Raw genomic sequence first — 16132 nt, forward strand, 5'->3', positions numbered from 1 at the left:
GTGGGCAGGTGTGCTGTTACAACGAGTACATCTCTGCATGTGTGGTCAGTATGGGAATAAAGTTTTCTCTTGTGGAGCTGTCTATGAATGCATTGAAATGTTTAACAGTGTCGATCTATGGCTGTAGAGCACTCCATACATCCAGCTACAGCCACAACTACGAAGAGGAACCCTTCTACTGAAGCAGCAGTGCTAATGAGAATTATCTAATGCATACCTCATTTAACACAATCCAGTTTGGATCAATTTGCGCATCTCCCTCTGGATCCAAAACAACAGTCTGAAAAGCTCTGAAGTCTGTTAGGGTAATTTCTGAATTTTCAGGGCAAGCATCAATTTTATCTATCACCAAGTCTTTGTCATAATCTCCTTCACAAGCATCACCTATACCATTACCTAAAAAAAAGAAAGAAGATAAAAAAGGAAGGGATCATATCTAGTCATGGTTTAAAACATGATAAATAATACACTACCTGGTAGATTTGATACAGTGCATACAAAATCTCAAATATAACAGTGGGCATGGCAAGGTGAGCATGTTTTATCCAGAGTTCCCACGGCCTCTTTAGGAAATCTCACCAATAAACTATCATAACAGCTCCACTAAGGCCTGGTGAACAGCTTGATTCTACTTCAGGCTGTGTTGAGCTGCAGTATACAGCAATCTTTCCTCCTCTTGATCCAAACTCACCAGACTGGTCATCCATGGACGCAGTGAGTGACTCTATGCATCCTACATGCTTTCTCAATGTAACTCTGTGAGCCTTAATTTCTGAGGTCACTGAACTATGATCCCTAATATAGGCATTACCTACCAGAGCTGACATAAAGGCCCTAACTGCTGAGTCTTCCACCATTCAGATGGTTATATGTGAACAAACTGGCCCCGGAGAGATGGGGAAGCCACCTTTCTATTATCTTAACAGGACCCATGGGGTCTGAAAGTGGTCGGTAAAGGAAATCTTTATTCCAGATATATCTGATCTGTTACCTCTACTAGAATATTGTGGATTTTGAGAATATGGCACCTGTTATACCTTGAATTTTGACTTTCTCGATATTGTACATTGTATCTTGTCTTGGTATCATTTTTCTTTAAATAAAAAATGTTTTATACTGTATGTAAAAAAAGAAAAAGTCCAGTAAAAAATCACTAACTGAGACACAAAATTTTTACCATCTGAATCTGCCTGGTCTGGATTTGGTACTTTTCTGCAATTATCTGGCCCAGGTGGTGCAGTATCTGGGATACCATCATTGTCATCGTCATCATCACATTCATCTCCCAAACCATCCTTATCTGTGTCTAGTTGTGAACTATTAATATCTGATGGACAATTGTCACGTGAATCCTGGAGGCCATCGCCATCTCTGTTAATAAACAGTGGAATAAAAAAGTAAACACATTAGATTACAGTCTCAGCCACAGTTTCATATATACACATATAAATACTTATAAAATACTGAAGGCTCTATTTAAAAATTATTCCCCTGTCAATTTACTTTAGATTCGTTCATAAATTTTTGCTTACACGGATAGCATTTTCCATTGAGACTTCTGTGCACTTTTGAGATGGGCCGCTAGATGGCAGAACGAGTCATTATTTTAATAGGGACTGAAGAATACACCTAAAGAGTTTCGATCATGTGTAAACGAATTTCAGGGAGGATAGTTTATACATGGAGCTCTTGGAAGATTATTAAAAATTCCCAGGGTTGCTGGCCATCATCCAGAAAGTTACAAAGTATTTTGACCTGCAGACAACAGTGCTTCAGGGGGCAATGATCATGATTCTACAATCTGAAAAGAACTTTTGTGAATAACAAAATCTTTCTTTGCGCTGGCAATTGAGGATATATTTATGGAAAGTAAGAGGTTGGGTTTTGGTTGGGAGGTGGGCAAGAAAAGGTAACTGTACATTTCTTGAAACTATCACTTTTTTCAAAGTGGAGCATGTAGTGTCTGCTAGGCCAGTGGTCTCTAACCTTTTGGGTGTCAAAGACCACTAAATTTACAGACTCCAGACCGCCCAAAGCAGGGAGCAGTGTGGCATTCGAAGGGGAAGAAACTTCCACCAGAGTGACGTCATGATGCCGGAACCCACTCACTTAAACCTGTGATGGGAGAGTGGGTGGTTGTGTCCAGACAACCTGTCGACTGCCCTGAGCCTGCGATTCATATAGGAGACATGGTCCACGGCTTTGACCAGTGCGCTCCCCCAAGCTGGGTTCTTCTTCTGACTACGCTGGGGGGTGCACTGGCCAGAGCCGCAGAGCACCAAAATGTTCTTGTGGACCACAGATTGGCGACCACTGTGTTAGGCGATCTTTTTCTAGTTATGGACTTACATCTCTCCTAAACCAACAGAGTTTTGGGGGTTTCAAAGCACATTTTGTAATTAAAGCAGCTTGTTCAGTTATTGGTATACAGATAATTTTAAATGTTTTTTGATCTGTGTGATTTGTGAAAAGTATTTATAACTCTGGGGTGAGAGGTCCATAAAAAAATTGTACCACGTGCAATAATTGTTGTTAGACAACGAGCGATTAACGACTGAACAACGATTATTCCCGATTACTTCGAACAACCCGATATTGCATGATTCTGTACATGATGTAATGATATGATCATTACAAAAATATGTATACATGCTAAAAACGATCGTTTGAACGATGCAGGGTGTGTGCATACGAACGATCGGTTCACTTACCTCTCTTTGCAATATGCCTTTCCAAGTCCTCTCAAGGGAAAAAAAGTAGCTTTTGCTACACTGTATGTGCACTGTATGTGTATGTGAGGAGCAAGATAACCATGATGTGCAAGAACAAGTTGTGAAGAAGCATAGGGTTTGCTGTAAAGATTGGTTGATGTACCGAGACAACCTTTCCCATGAGAATTTGCTAGGGGAACTGCGCTTGACATCCCCAGATCTCTACAAAAATTACTTTCGAATGTGTGCTTCCAGGAATTACTTGCCACAGTGGGACCTTTTCTGCAGAAACAAGATACCTGCATGAGAAAGTCCATAACAGATGAACAGAGGTTGATCATCACGTTAAGATACCTTGCCACTGGAAGATCTCTGCAGGACATGAAGTTCTCCACTGGGATCTCACGGCAAGCAATGGGCCATATCATCTCCGAGACATGAGCAGCAATTATTGAAAGATGAATACATGAAGGTAGGTACCCCATACAATCATTACACAAAGGAATGTACACTTTTACTTCATAAAAAGAGATAACATTTATTTAACAAAGTGCAACTTTTTTGTAAAACTATAGCACATAAAAAGTATAAATAACAATGTTAACAGCAACATAACTGCAATAAATAGTTGTCACACAATAACATTATAAATCTGTAAATTGGCGGCTTTCATGGCCAAAACTATAGTCACTTGGCTGTACTGAGGAAGAGCAGTGGGGGGCTTATATTGGTAGCTTGGAGGCTAGTTAGATACAGAAGGAAGGTGAGGCTACTGGTGAGGCTCCTGGTACGAAGTAGGGAAGGAATAAGTAGGGTAGTGTGGGTTGAACTGCTGCATTAAACCTTTGTTGGCCACATCGGTGACAATCAGCTCCACAGCACATGTTTGTTCTGGGTCCATCTTCCGCAATTTTGCAGCAACGCTAAAGCCAAAGGCATCAAACTGATCCTCTTTTTGGCTAAGTGTGGCCATAGTTTGCTGCAAAATTTGCTTTTTTTCCAGTTTCTCTTGTTTTCGACTCCTTTTTTTGGCTGAGGCTGGAAGTCACCAAAGTGGATGTTGCAGCATGTGGACTGTCCACTAGGTCACTGGAGGAAGTCTGCCAGGAAGAAAAGAAAATAGAACATATTATTATACATATTAACTTTTCTTATGTTCTCCTCTCAGTTTCCTGATACACCTGAGGAATGGCTGCGTTTGCATTACATGACAACTTATTAACCTCCCTGGTGGTATTCTGAGTGTGGCTCAGGGTTAATTTTTAGTGCCAAAAGTGGTAACTCTGAGCCACACTCAGAGTGGAATTGCCAGGGAGTTTTAAACTCCTACCTTGTTCTCACGTTCTAAAGGCGTCCTCCAGCGATGGCTGCGGCGTCCTCCAGCGAAGCCCGTGGCACTTTCCAGAGCTGCCCGGCATCTGATTCCTCTGGCGATTCCTGCCGGATATAGCCAGGCTACACAGATGCCGGCTGGCATCTACGTCCCCAGCGTGTGAATGTTAGAGACGCGAGGCCAGGGGAAGCAGATGCCAGCCGGGCATCTGCTCCCGAGCCTTGGGCTGGAGCACGAGACCGTTGGGCAGGTAGGCGGGGCCAGGCAGGAAATTTAAAATAATTAGTATTTTTTGATGTACTGCTTTTACATTTAAAAATACTCATTATTCATACCTCCAGGGAGGTTAAAACTATTCCCTTTTGAAGAATTTAGACCAAACAGAAAAAAATTCTCAACTACAGGCTATCTCGTGCTAGAAGGGTGGTTGAGAATGCATTCGGTATTCTAGCAAATCGCTATAGAATATTACATATTGCTATAAATCTGCGCATGGACAAAATTTACAAGGTAGTTTATGCTTGCTGCATAATTTTCTACGCTGGAATATTTGCAGTGCATCGTTTGGCCCACTAATAGAGCAAGATTCTGCTACAGCAGCACGCATGGCACCGGGGGAAAGTAGCAGCCAATTCACCAGTCTAGTGGATCCACAGCATGCAGTACCGCAGAATGTATCAGTGTCCAAAAATGAAAACCGAAACATGTACTTGCAGTACTTCAACACCACTGGAGCAGTACCATAATTTAGGTACGTATACATCTTCTGCGCCAGCACCTGACAGCTGAGAAGCCTTCAAATCTTTTTTTGAACACAGTGCGCAAGTTTTGGATCTTGTGCCTTACATAGTTGATGTTGGCCGCAGGATTTATGCTTTTGCAGAGTTCCACCATAGCATCGTACGCCTTCATCTTTAGATATCTGTTGGCATACTCCCCAGACTTCACCTTCCACAGACAGGGATAGGATCTGTAGGTTTCAATGAATTCACGCATGAAGTCTGGGTTGTTGAACGCATCATTGGCCATGATCTCTGCAAAATAAATGAAAAAAATTCTATTAGTCACCTTACACCGCTGAAACACAGCACAAGGACAGGCAAAGCAGCAACACCTACCTTATAAGTATGTTCCGAGAAAGAACATTTCGGGAAGAAATCGTATAAATGAAAGTTCAAATGAAGGAACACTCGTGGATGATCTTAAATGGTTAATTTCTCTCCAGATTTCCCAGCACACCTTGCATTTCCTGTTCTGAGTCACAAGGAGATGGAGGTCATGGTGAGCGGATTATGATGGCAGGAGGGCTTTTCATCCACATCCAAATGCCAGGAAGGATAGAATTTTGGAGACTGTGCAGAGCAGGCTGGAGGACAAATTTGGGGTTTAGCGTTCCAATGAAGAGCTCCGCAAGCAGTGATCCAACTTCAAAAATCGAGAGAGGGTCATGCTTGAGAATTTCAGACGTTGCATCGCCAAAAAACGTAAGTGCAACTATTATATGTTGACTGTGCTTAGTAACTTCAACAGGTGTGTTTGGGGAGGGGGGAACCTACATTTTTAGTTATGTTTAGTAATTTGGGGTCTTTTTTTATTAGGACGACAAGGTTTAAAAATAAAGGTTAGCTGCTAGGGAGGCAGAGCAAGAAGCAGAGCTAGAGCCAAAGCAAGAGCCAGAGCAAGAGCCACAGCAAAAGCTAGAGCCAGAGCAAGAGGTAGAGCCAGAGGGAGAGGTTCACCCTGAACATGAAGGTAGGATATTGCTATATACTCATGCCTAAGAATATATCATTTCATATATGTTAGGTATATTTATATTTTCTTGCTACAGAGTTAATTATGGCTTCCCCTACAGAGCCTATCAAGATGGAAGTGTGTACCTCACCACTGGATCTTGACCAAGGTATGCACCAAAAAAGTAGAGAGAGGTTGAATATGGTAAATTAAATGTAATGTAAATTATGTAATTAATGTTTTTTTTTTGCACACATGTTTACTTTGTAGATCCTGAAGTTATTCCAGAGGGGGAGCAGGAAAGCTCTGAGCCAGACACATCAGGGCAGACGAAGAGCGTTGGAGGTATGAGGAGAGGTGAGCCGAAATCTGTTGATAAGCATTTATACATCGCGCATGCAGAAAAATGTGTCATACCCATGTGTCAACTTACCTGTACAATATCTCTGAACTCAATATGCTTTTTTATTTTCCCGCACAGGTGACGTTTCAAAGAAAAAATTCCGTGCAGGATGGACGCACTGCAAGTCACTATGCAGACCATGTCAGAGGCACTAAGGGCTGCAACTAGGGAGCTGGAGGCTCTCAAAAAAGAGATGCAGCAAGCCCAGTAGAAAACATTTTTTTTTCAATTTTTTTTGGTCGTTTATATATATATATATATATATATATATATATATATATGTAGAAATATTTTGACAGAGACAATTTTTTTTCTAATTTTGGTTCTGTACATTACCACAATTAATTTTAAATGAAATAACTCAGATGCAGTTGAACTGCAGACTTTCAGCTTTAATTCAGTGGGTTGAACAAAAAGATTGCATAAAAATGTGAGGAACTAAAGCCTTTTTTACACAATCACTTCATTTCAGGGGCTCAAAAGTAATTAGACAAATTAAAAAGCTGAAAATAAAACGTTCATTTCTAATACTTGGTTGAAAACCCTTTGCTGGCAATGACAGCCTGTAGTCTTGAACTCATGGACATCACCAGATGCTGGGTTTCCTCCTTTTTAATGCTCTGCCAAATTAGAAAAAAGTTGTCTCTGTTCAAAAATGTATGGACCTAACTGTATAGGCATATATACATATATATAATAACATACATAAGTACATATACACACTGAAGTGTGTTGCAATGAACGTTTGTTCGTTGCACATGCTCAGAACCATCCATGATCACTGACTGACTGACTGCACACACAAAAGATAACGAATGATCGTCGCCCAATCAGATCCACCAGGATGGTGCTTCGTTTCCAGCGACATTCCCCGTTCATCAGTGTCGTTGGCCAGTCGCTGTGCACTTTTTTTGTTAGCAATTATATCGGACGCGATCAGTCATTAATCGTTTGTTTTCAACAATTATTGCACGTGTGTACGTAGCCTTATTCTACCAGCATATGTTTACTCTATATGTTGCAAGTTAGATTTATGTCTAAATAAATATTTGTTTTTCTTACCGATCTTGATTGGTATCACACTGATCTCCTACTAAATCATGGTCAGCATCTGCCTGAGAATGACAGAAAATAGGATAACAACATATTCATTCTGGCAGCATACAACAGCTTGCACTTGATAAACCAAGTAAAAATTAAAAAAATTGTATTGCTAGCAAAGTTTTTACTTCGAGATTTGGGTTATAGCATAAGTAGTATAAAAATAACTATTAATGACCCACATATACAACTTTGAGATACGTACCATTTGTTCTGTATCAATGTTAGGATATATAATTTACAATACAATTTAACAGTATGAATGACAAGTAATTAAACAAATATTTAAAATGTACATACTTTATTAATAAGTATACCCACTGTATATAGCAGACTGTAAGCATACATGTTATTTCTGCTAGGTTCACATTGCCGGTTTCACAAGAATTCAATGCCCCTGATTCATCAAGCAGAATCGGATTATCGGTCGCGCATTCGTATTCGCGATCCGAAATCGTACGCCATCGCGCTATTCAGCAACTGCCCCCTATTGCTCATTATTATGAAGGCAGGAATCCGGCTGGCAGTGAGGAGGCGAGTGTATGAGCACACTCGGGTCCGGACCGCGGTAAACCGCGCTCGCTGGCCGCGCGTACTTTCGCGCTTCCAGCGAGCGCGGATTTTATTGATGAATCAGGGGCATTGTGAGGTAGTGTCCTGCACAGAGAATTTGCAATGTAGCAGGTGGGTAGTAGTTGAAGCAGATGAAGCCTGCAAAAAAAGGAATCTTACATTTCTAGACATATTGAATTCTTGTGAAACTGGCAATGTATGCTGCAATTAAATTTTATTGATGTTTTAGTTGTTAATCAAACCATTAAAGCTTACCTGATCTGGGTTGCGAATTGTGGGACAGCTGTCACATACATCACCTACACCATCACCATCTGTGTCCTTCTGGTCCGTGTTTGGGATTATTTTGCAGTTATCCACAGCATTTTTAATTTCTAAAAAGTTGAGCATATTATTAGAAGTGGTTTCAAGGTCACAAATGTAGCATATTTGCATAGAAAAGTATAAATGTCTAATTTATTCCAATTTATTAATCCTGCCATAAAACTAATATACTTTGCTAGTAAAAGTATAGTTTCTGCCCTAAATTCTCTTGACATTTATCTACATCCTACATTACTTTGATTAAACACAAAATGTAGCCCCCCAAGCCCTCTAGGCCACCTCTCTGTCTTTTACTTATCTGTCCTCAATTTAGCAAATCAATTCAATTTATTCACTGAGAAGATTGTAGAGACCCTTGTCAAAATCTTCCCAATATGGCCTGTGCATGTGCTTTGCACTCCTATTCATTCATATGGAAATATTTATACTGATGGAGCTTCCAAGTACAAGCTTGTATTTGGAAGTCTGCTAGGAATGGGTGGAGAGTGCAGGGCATATGTGATCTTGCAAATGATATCAGGAACAGCTTAGTATAATAGGGCAAGGGAAGTGCAGTTTCACTTTAGACTCAGCATTAGACTTTTACCGTATCTACAAAATTAGTATACTGTATATACTACTGCTTTTATAAAATTATAACTTGAGTTCAAGATAACTTTTCTACTGAAGCTATCTGTAGCCAGAATTAATGCTGTAGGAATACAGTGCCTGAACCTGCTCACAGCATTCTTTAAAAAGCATTGCTATCATTTTGTAATATTTTGAATATAAGCTATAAACCTTTGTGTTTATTTGAAAGCAAAACAAAATTATCTAAAAAACAAAAAGTACAGTTGTCAAATGATTTAAACATACTGTCTCCATCAATGTCATCATCACAGATATCTCCTTTTCCATCTCGGTCAGTGTCTTTCTGGTCATCATTTTTCATGTTGCGACAGTTATCACAAGCATCACCGAAGTTATCCTGATCTGCATTTTTCTGATCCACATTAGGAACATAGACACAGTTATCCTGCAACAATAGACAGAGATCTTATTTATTCTCCTTTTGTTAATATAATGTCAATATACCATAATTATTATATAAGTCAATAAAACACTTCAAAATACATTGCAAACTAATATTAAGCCCAAAATAAAGCAGTTTCTGATTTAAATTGTAACACTGCAACATAATTTCAAATATGGTGTCCAAAAATATCAAAATATGTTACTTTCACGGCAGTTGGATCTTATAAAATTATTGCATTTTATTTACATCACATTAAAAGAAGTTTATACATGCCACTCCCCATATAGCAATTCAGGGGAAGTTAAAAAACATCATAACATGCATAGGCTGAGTATATTGTACACATTACATATGTAGGGATCATCAGAAGCGTTTCGCAGACAAGGTCCGCTTCCTCAGGGATGTAATTAGTACAAGCAAACAAGGTGTATCAGCAAAAAAGGTTATTCAACTACAAGTGCACTTTGTCACCTGGTATGGAGGCAGGTATGGATATTTTTGGATACCGATATTTTTGAATACCATATTTGAACCATTTGAGGGATGGTGGCAATCTCAAGTAAAATTTAAATCAGGCTAAATAATACATAGACTGCAACATAAGTTGTCTTACTGCAAATTTATACTTAAAACCCAATAATCTTAGAGAAGGAGACTTTAAATAACAGCAGATCATCATCAGATTCTACCCTAAGAATTATTTAAAAACAATGTGTTAGACCAAGGGGAAAAAAAAAAGTGTACACGGTTTGACATTTAAACCTGAACATTTGCTATGCCATCTCCATCAGCATCATCATCACATGCATCTCCGATTCCATCCCTGTCAGCATCTTCCTGACCAGAATTAGGCACAGTTACACAATTGTCCTGTAGGGGGAAACATTCAGACCATTACAAATATGATTGTACCCTAAACAATATTATTATGTTCCAACTAAAACTGAAGTCCTTACTAAGGGCTTAACCAAACAAGACTATGGCAACAACAGAATATAGCATAGATCAATGTAAAATAAAATGTTTTAAAAAATTGCATTTCTAAATGTGCAGAGTATAACTGGTTATTATTACTCATATCATCAAAGAGTGTTGATCTAAAGAACATTCCAATTACTTTATGGGATCAGTTATGATTTTGTCCTTTTATTGGAGCTTATTGGGCTCTGCTTTATATTTGTTGCCTTCCTTTGAATTAACTGCACGACTATGCTTCTGTATGCAGCTTTTCAGTTTTTTTTTTTTATTTTAACTTTTTTTCTGTTGATTGGTTTTATGGATTTATGATGTTTGCACTTTACTATTCATACTATGGGGGTGTAGATGTTTAAAACAATGAGGTGGTGATCTCAACTATATTAAGCAATAAAACTTGGTAGTAAATGTTTTAAATTATGCTAGAAATTGGATCATTTAAATATACTGGAAGGCTTCCAAAACATCAGGGAAAGCTGATTACAGATAAATGATATGGAGAATATAACAGAATCTCAAGTTTGTGCAGCTTAGTAAATATAGTAACTGGCAAATTATAGTGTTTTAATAAATAAATGAAATCACAGAATGGGTAAAAGATGATTGTTGGTAAGTCAACCATCAATGTTAAGTAGTCTTTAGTCCTTAAACTACTATAAATTTGCTAACTGAGTTATAAAAGATTCCTCTTTTCCCTTTAATGTATCTTGTTTACTGTGAATGTACCTGCCTTTTCCCAATAAGTCAGGGGGTGGGGGAGATGTAGGAGGTCTTCTGATGTTTAAGTGTTAATGCCCTGTTGACTGCATAACATCATCAAAGGGCACAGTCCAACGGTTAAGAGCAATACAGTCAACAACATGACTGTTACTGAATGTTCTTATGTATGATCCAATGCTAGGAGACCGCATCATAAATCAAACAATTTACATGGCAGTAACTGCCAGACAACAAACGATCCCTCTCAAACTGAAAAAAAAAATTAATGCAAACAAGGATAATAAAGATGGAAAAGAGGATGAATAAAACACTTTCATAAATAAATCAGTAAAAATACATTTAGTCAAAATAAAATATTATGAAAATATTGAAATTCTGTTTGGCTGCAAATTTGAATATGGATTAGGGACCTACCACAATCCGTCACAGCAAAGCTTTATTTAGAAGTCATGGAGTTAACTCAAATATGGTCAGATGTTAATGTTTTGAATGCGATAAAATAAAGAGTAATATTTCTCTCTGCCAAAACATAGTTTCAATTTTCCCATGAAAGTATGAAAAAAAACATAGAAAATACAAAAATTCTAGAGGGATTTCTTCCTGCAAACAGGACTATACATTCTATTCTCATCCTCATAGTACCTGGACTAGAATAGACCATATTTTGATCCCCTCTTATTTCCTCTCCTCTACCATATCTTGTGACATTCTCTTTATATGATCGGCCAAGTGTGGGCCCTCAACGAATCTGTATTGAGTGACCCTGACGCGGTCCTAGAAATTGGGAATGAATTGAAAGACTTCTTCAAAACAAATAATACTTTTGATGTTTCTATGGGTACCTTATGGAATGCACATAAAGCGTAATACAGGCTGTTTTATACATTTGGCTACACGACGGAAGAGAAAGCTCAAGCTCCCATTGTGGCACTGGAAAATGAAGTCCAGAGCTAAGGTAAAATATATACTCCCACCCTTCCCTTGGAAAGGCAATTGGATAAAGATTGCAGACAAGCAAATCAGATGGACCCATAACAAATATTATACTAAGAAAAATGAACCTGATTCTTAGTTAGCCAATAGATTGCATTCTGAGTATAAAGCTTTTAAACCGTACCTGGTAAATATTCCCAGTTTTGGCCCGTCTAGCCACCCTATCAAAATCTTAGCTGAGTTTCACACTCATTCACGTAATCTCTTTGCTGCTCAAGATGCTATTTCTCCAGAAGCACAGCTATCAGGCAATAATCTCCAACAGCTATATGAAACTTTGCATTTGACTTTGGAAGCGCCTATTACACTTTTAGAAATCCAGAAAGCTATAAAAACACCTAAACCACACAAGAAACCGGGACCAGATGGGTTTTCGGCTTTTTAAAAAAGTTTTCAGATATCCTTGCCCCCTATCTGGTAAGTTTTTTCAATCAGCTTTTGTGAGGAGATTCCTTTGGCACAGATACTTTAACAGCGAGTATGTGTATGTTGCTTAAACCCAACTTGGACCACACATCCTGGACAAATTACAGACCCATATCACTTTTAAATTTCAATGTGAAATTACTTGGTAAAATTTGGCGACACGCTTTACCACTGAGGTTGGTTGTCTAGTTGGGGGGGAAGAAGTGGGGTTTGTCCCCCAAACACAGGCTGGAGACAATATTCATTGATTGCGTCACCTAATACAGTTAGCTAGAACCAGGCATACCACAGCTATACTACCGTGTTTCCCCGAAAATAAGACACTGTCTTATATTTTTTTTGGCTCCCAAAAACACACTAGGTCTTATTTTCAGGGGATGTCTTATTTTTCCATGAAGAAGACTACAGTATACATTTATTGTTGAAAGTCACTCATGATCACTCATGTTCCATTGATTTTCCCCTTCTGATCACTCTATGCCATTGATTAAAAATTAGAGATAAGGAGAGTTTGAGTTTAGTTCTGCTTTAATGTGTTAGCCTAATTTATTCATCTTATAGGGTTTTTAGTATTCAATGTCAATTAGGTGCATAGTACAAACACAATAAAATATATATTTAGTAAAAAAAAACTAAACTGTAGATGACAGAGGAATGACTGAGTACTTAAATACATTTTATCTGTCTGATATTGCCATGAGGTCAAACAAAGTGGACAGTGCTTTCCATCCAACTCCATCCAAAGAAGAGGTGAAATTACACACAATCAAGAGTCAGATAACAGAGATGTCAATCCATTCTCATCTGTTAAACCCTGTAATTTAATCTCTATTTTATCTCATGTTAATTCAGTTGCTTTTATTTGGGTCACTTCCATGTACAGTGTAACATGTAGCTGGAGGCTAGGGTAATGTGTTGAAAGGTGATATACAGGAAGTAAAACAACTTAACATCAAGCAGATGACTAAACCAAACAAGGTACAAACCAAAATTTAGCAGTACATCTGGACAGCAGGGAAAAAAAGTAATGCAAAACTGTACTAAAATAGGCAAACAGACAGAAGTATTAATTAAGAAGTAAGAATACATTGTCAAGTATTAAAATAGGTATGCAAAAAGACAATTATTAATAAAATTATTAAGGTACAAATGCATATACAGGATCATGCCGTAGACAATACATGCTAGCCCAAATGTAAGAATAAAGTAGGTTAGGTCAAAATATAAGAAAATTTACAGAACTGTGCAATATTAATCAATAAGTAGTTTGTGGTGTTAGCCATGGAATAGTTTATGGTAGGTGCAGAGACTCAAAGGCATGTGACAATGTGCACATGTCACCCCATCAGGGCATCTAACATGCCTATTAGCTGATGTACAGGGTGAGAAGGCTCAATTTAAACCACAAAAAATATACACAAATAACAATAAAATGGCATAAAGTCCAGCAGGTTGGACTTTATGTGTCTAGCTAATATGGGACAAATTTTGGCTTAGGAAAAATAACTGTAAACAATAATCATCAGCCTAATTGCTAACACACATCACATACATTCAACCTTCCACACAATTCACCCCAGGACAGTTTTGGTTGTAGGTACATGTTTATCTCTTACTCACCTTTTTGCATCTCAAGTCAGAGCATCTCAGCTTTTCATCTGGGAATCCATCTATGTCTGTATCCTTGGCACACATCAGTCCATTTCCTGCCCATCCAACTTTACACTGTAAAAACATATGCATATAATATAGCACAATCAAACAGTGTGTATATCATTCTTATCTAATAAAAAAAGACTCTTACTCTAAATTCTAACCTACCAGGTCAATATCCAGATTTTTATGATACAGGTATTTAATTAGCCACTACTCCTTTGTCTTTTAGCTATAAAGCATATTATATTATAGTTATATTATCATAGTGTATAGTGTATTAGCATTCCTGGGTCTTGGGGCTCACAACTTTTTAACTTAAGCTGCGTACACACCTGCAATTTTTCTCGTTGGAAAGGATCTTTCACGATCCTTTCCAACGAGAAAAGACTGCACGATGCATGAACGATGCTGTACATACAGCACCGTTCATGCTCTATGGAGAGGGGAGGGGGAGAGCGACGGAGTGGCACCCTGCTGCGCGCTCTCCCCTTCCCTTTCATTAGGATCGGTCGTCGTCCATCGTCCATGGATCCGCCAGGACGGTCGTCGGACGATGGACGACGACCGACTGTACACACGGCAGATTTTCGCCCGATAATTGGCCGATACCGATTATCGGGCGAGAAAAATTTGCCGTGTGTACGCAGCTTTAGAGCCTTAACTATTTGCAACAAAGGCATGACCTGTTGAGTCTGCAAACTTAAACTGATTAACAGAGAACAAATCCCTTTAAAAGGAAGTGTAATGGCTGCAGAGTTTCTACACAGTCAAAACGCCACATGATCATTTTCTAATATTATTAATTATGCAATAAATCATAGCCATATATGGCAACTTGTGTACAGCAATATTGCCTTTCAAATAAAAGGTTTCAGAAAACTAATTTCTTACCACACATGATATGGTCCCATCCCTGTCCATAACGCAATCAGCATTTTCATGGCACTTGCTAATCTCTCCATTTGGGCATCTTCTTTCTGTTTTACAGGCAGCATTCTTATCACTTCCCGACCCTGTCTTACAAGCTGCACATTTGAATGAACCCTATAAAAAGAAAGTAAAAAACAAAAACTAAAAACAATGAAAGTGATTCCAATAATCTAGGGTGGTATAAGCACAGATGCTTTCATTTCTTTTACAACCTTTTCACTTGCTTCTATCACCTCCCACCCACTTCCCTTCACTGTAAGACATCTTATGCTTTTCAGCCTCCTCCTTGGTTCTTGGATACCTTGTTTCTTTTCCCCAATAAAAGAGCATTACCACATGATAGGTTGCATTTTTCTTTCAGCAATTAGGACTGTCCCAATTTTTAATAGGGTATGTGGTCCATCTCCACTATGTTAGAACATTAATTAATACTACTTATTATATTGAAGATGCATAGAAAATAAATTGCCTAGCTTTTGTGTTTATGGTTGAGGCTTATTACTTGTCAAACAGCCCATGTATTGATCACATCGGAAACAAAAATTAGTCTTTCTTTATTTGTTCATTCCATCTTCATTTTCCTACTCTATTTTTTATGCAATAACATATGCTACTTGTGTGTAATTTATAAGACTGAAACTTGCTGCAAGTGAAACAAGCACATTGCATACTTACTTTAGTGTTTGTACAGACAGTGTTGGCAGGACACACTTTGCTTCCACTTGCACATTCATCTATATCCTGACACATCTGTAAAAGATATCTACTTTAAGACGTTTTGTACATTTTAAAGCTTTTTCAAATTCCTGCATTCAAGTACAGCATGCACATTTTAAAAAAATGCTTTTTATTTTGATGTTTAATGGGCTATTGCTGTTTGAAATGGTTCGTAAAATTGTCCTGATTACAATTTACATATGGGTCCTCTGGTTTAAATTATTTTACATTACAAACTGCAGAACAACATTGTTGGATCTTTAACATCTTCCTCATTTAGGATTGTTTTTCTGTAGACATGAACGTTCCCCGCTTGTATTAAAAACACAGCACGCTGGAAGTCTAGTCTTTAAAACCTAGAGATTAAACATGTACCAGATTGATCTCTCTCATGTCCTTTTTACATTTCATTAAACAAGATAAGTTTCAATAATGTAGTTTGTTTCAAACTGCAAAAGAGTTTTTCATTAGGAATTAATCCAGTTGAAAGTTTTTTTACTGGTAAAAATGCATTGGGGACA

At 38.1% G+C, this 16132-nt stretch overlaps 1 protein-coding gene across 1 annotated transcript in view; it reads right to left on the reverse strand.

The window, feature by feature from the left end:
• Positions 1-16132, reverse strand: part of COMP (cartilage oligomeric matrix protein) — a 54408-nt gene that overhangs the window by 8943 nt on the left and 29333 nt on the right. The window contains exons 6-14 of the mRNA XM_072405050.1: positions 15570-15644; positions 14856-15008; positions 13929-14033; positions 9957-10064; positions 9035-9194; positions 8111-8229; positions 7244-7296; positions 1178-1371; positions 218-396 (exon numbers count right to left, since the gene is read on the reverse strand). Coding sequence (XP_072261151.1) covers positions 218-396; positions 1178-1371; positions 7244-7296; positions 8111-8229; positions 9035-9194; positions 9957-10064; positions 13929-14033; positions 14856-15008; positions 15570-15644 — 1146 coding nt within the window. The remainder of the gene's footprint in view (positions 1-217; positions 397-1177; positions 1372-7243; positions 7297-8110; positions 8230-9034; positions 9195-9956; positions 10065-13928; positions 14034-14855; positions 15009-15569; positions 15645-16132) is intronic.

Source organism: Pyxicephalus adspersus, chromosome 3 (assembly GCF_032062135.1).
Source record: "Pyxicephalus adspersus chromosome 3, UCB_Pads_2.0, whole genome shotgun sequence".
Lineage (NCBI taxonomy): Eukaryota > Metazoa > Chordata > Amphibia > Anura > Pyxicephalidae > Pyxicephalus > Pyxicephalus adspersus.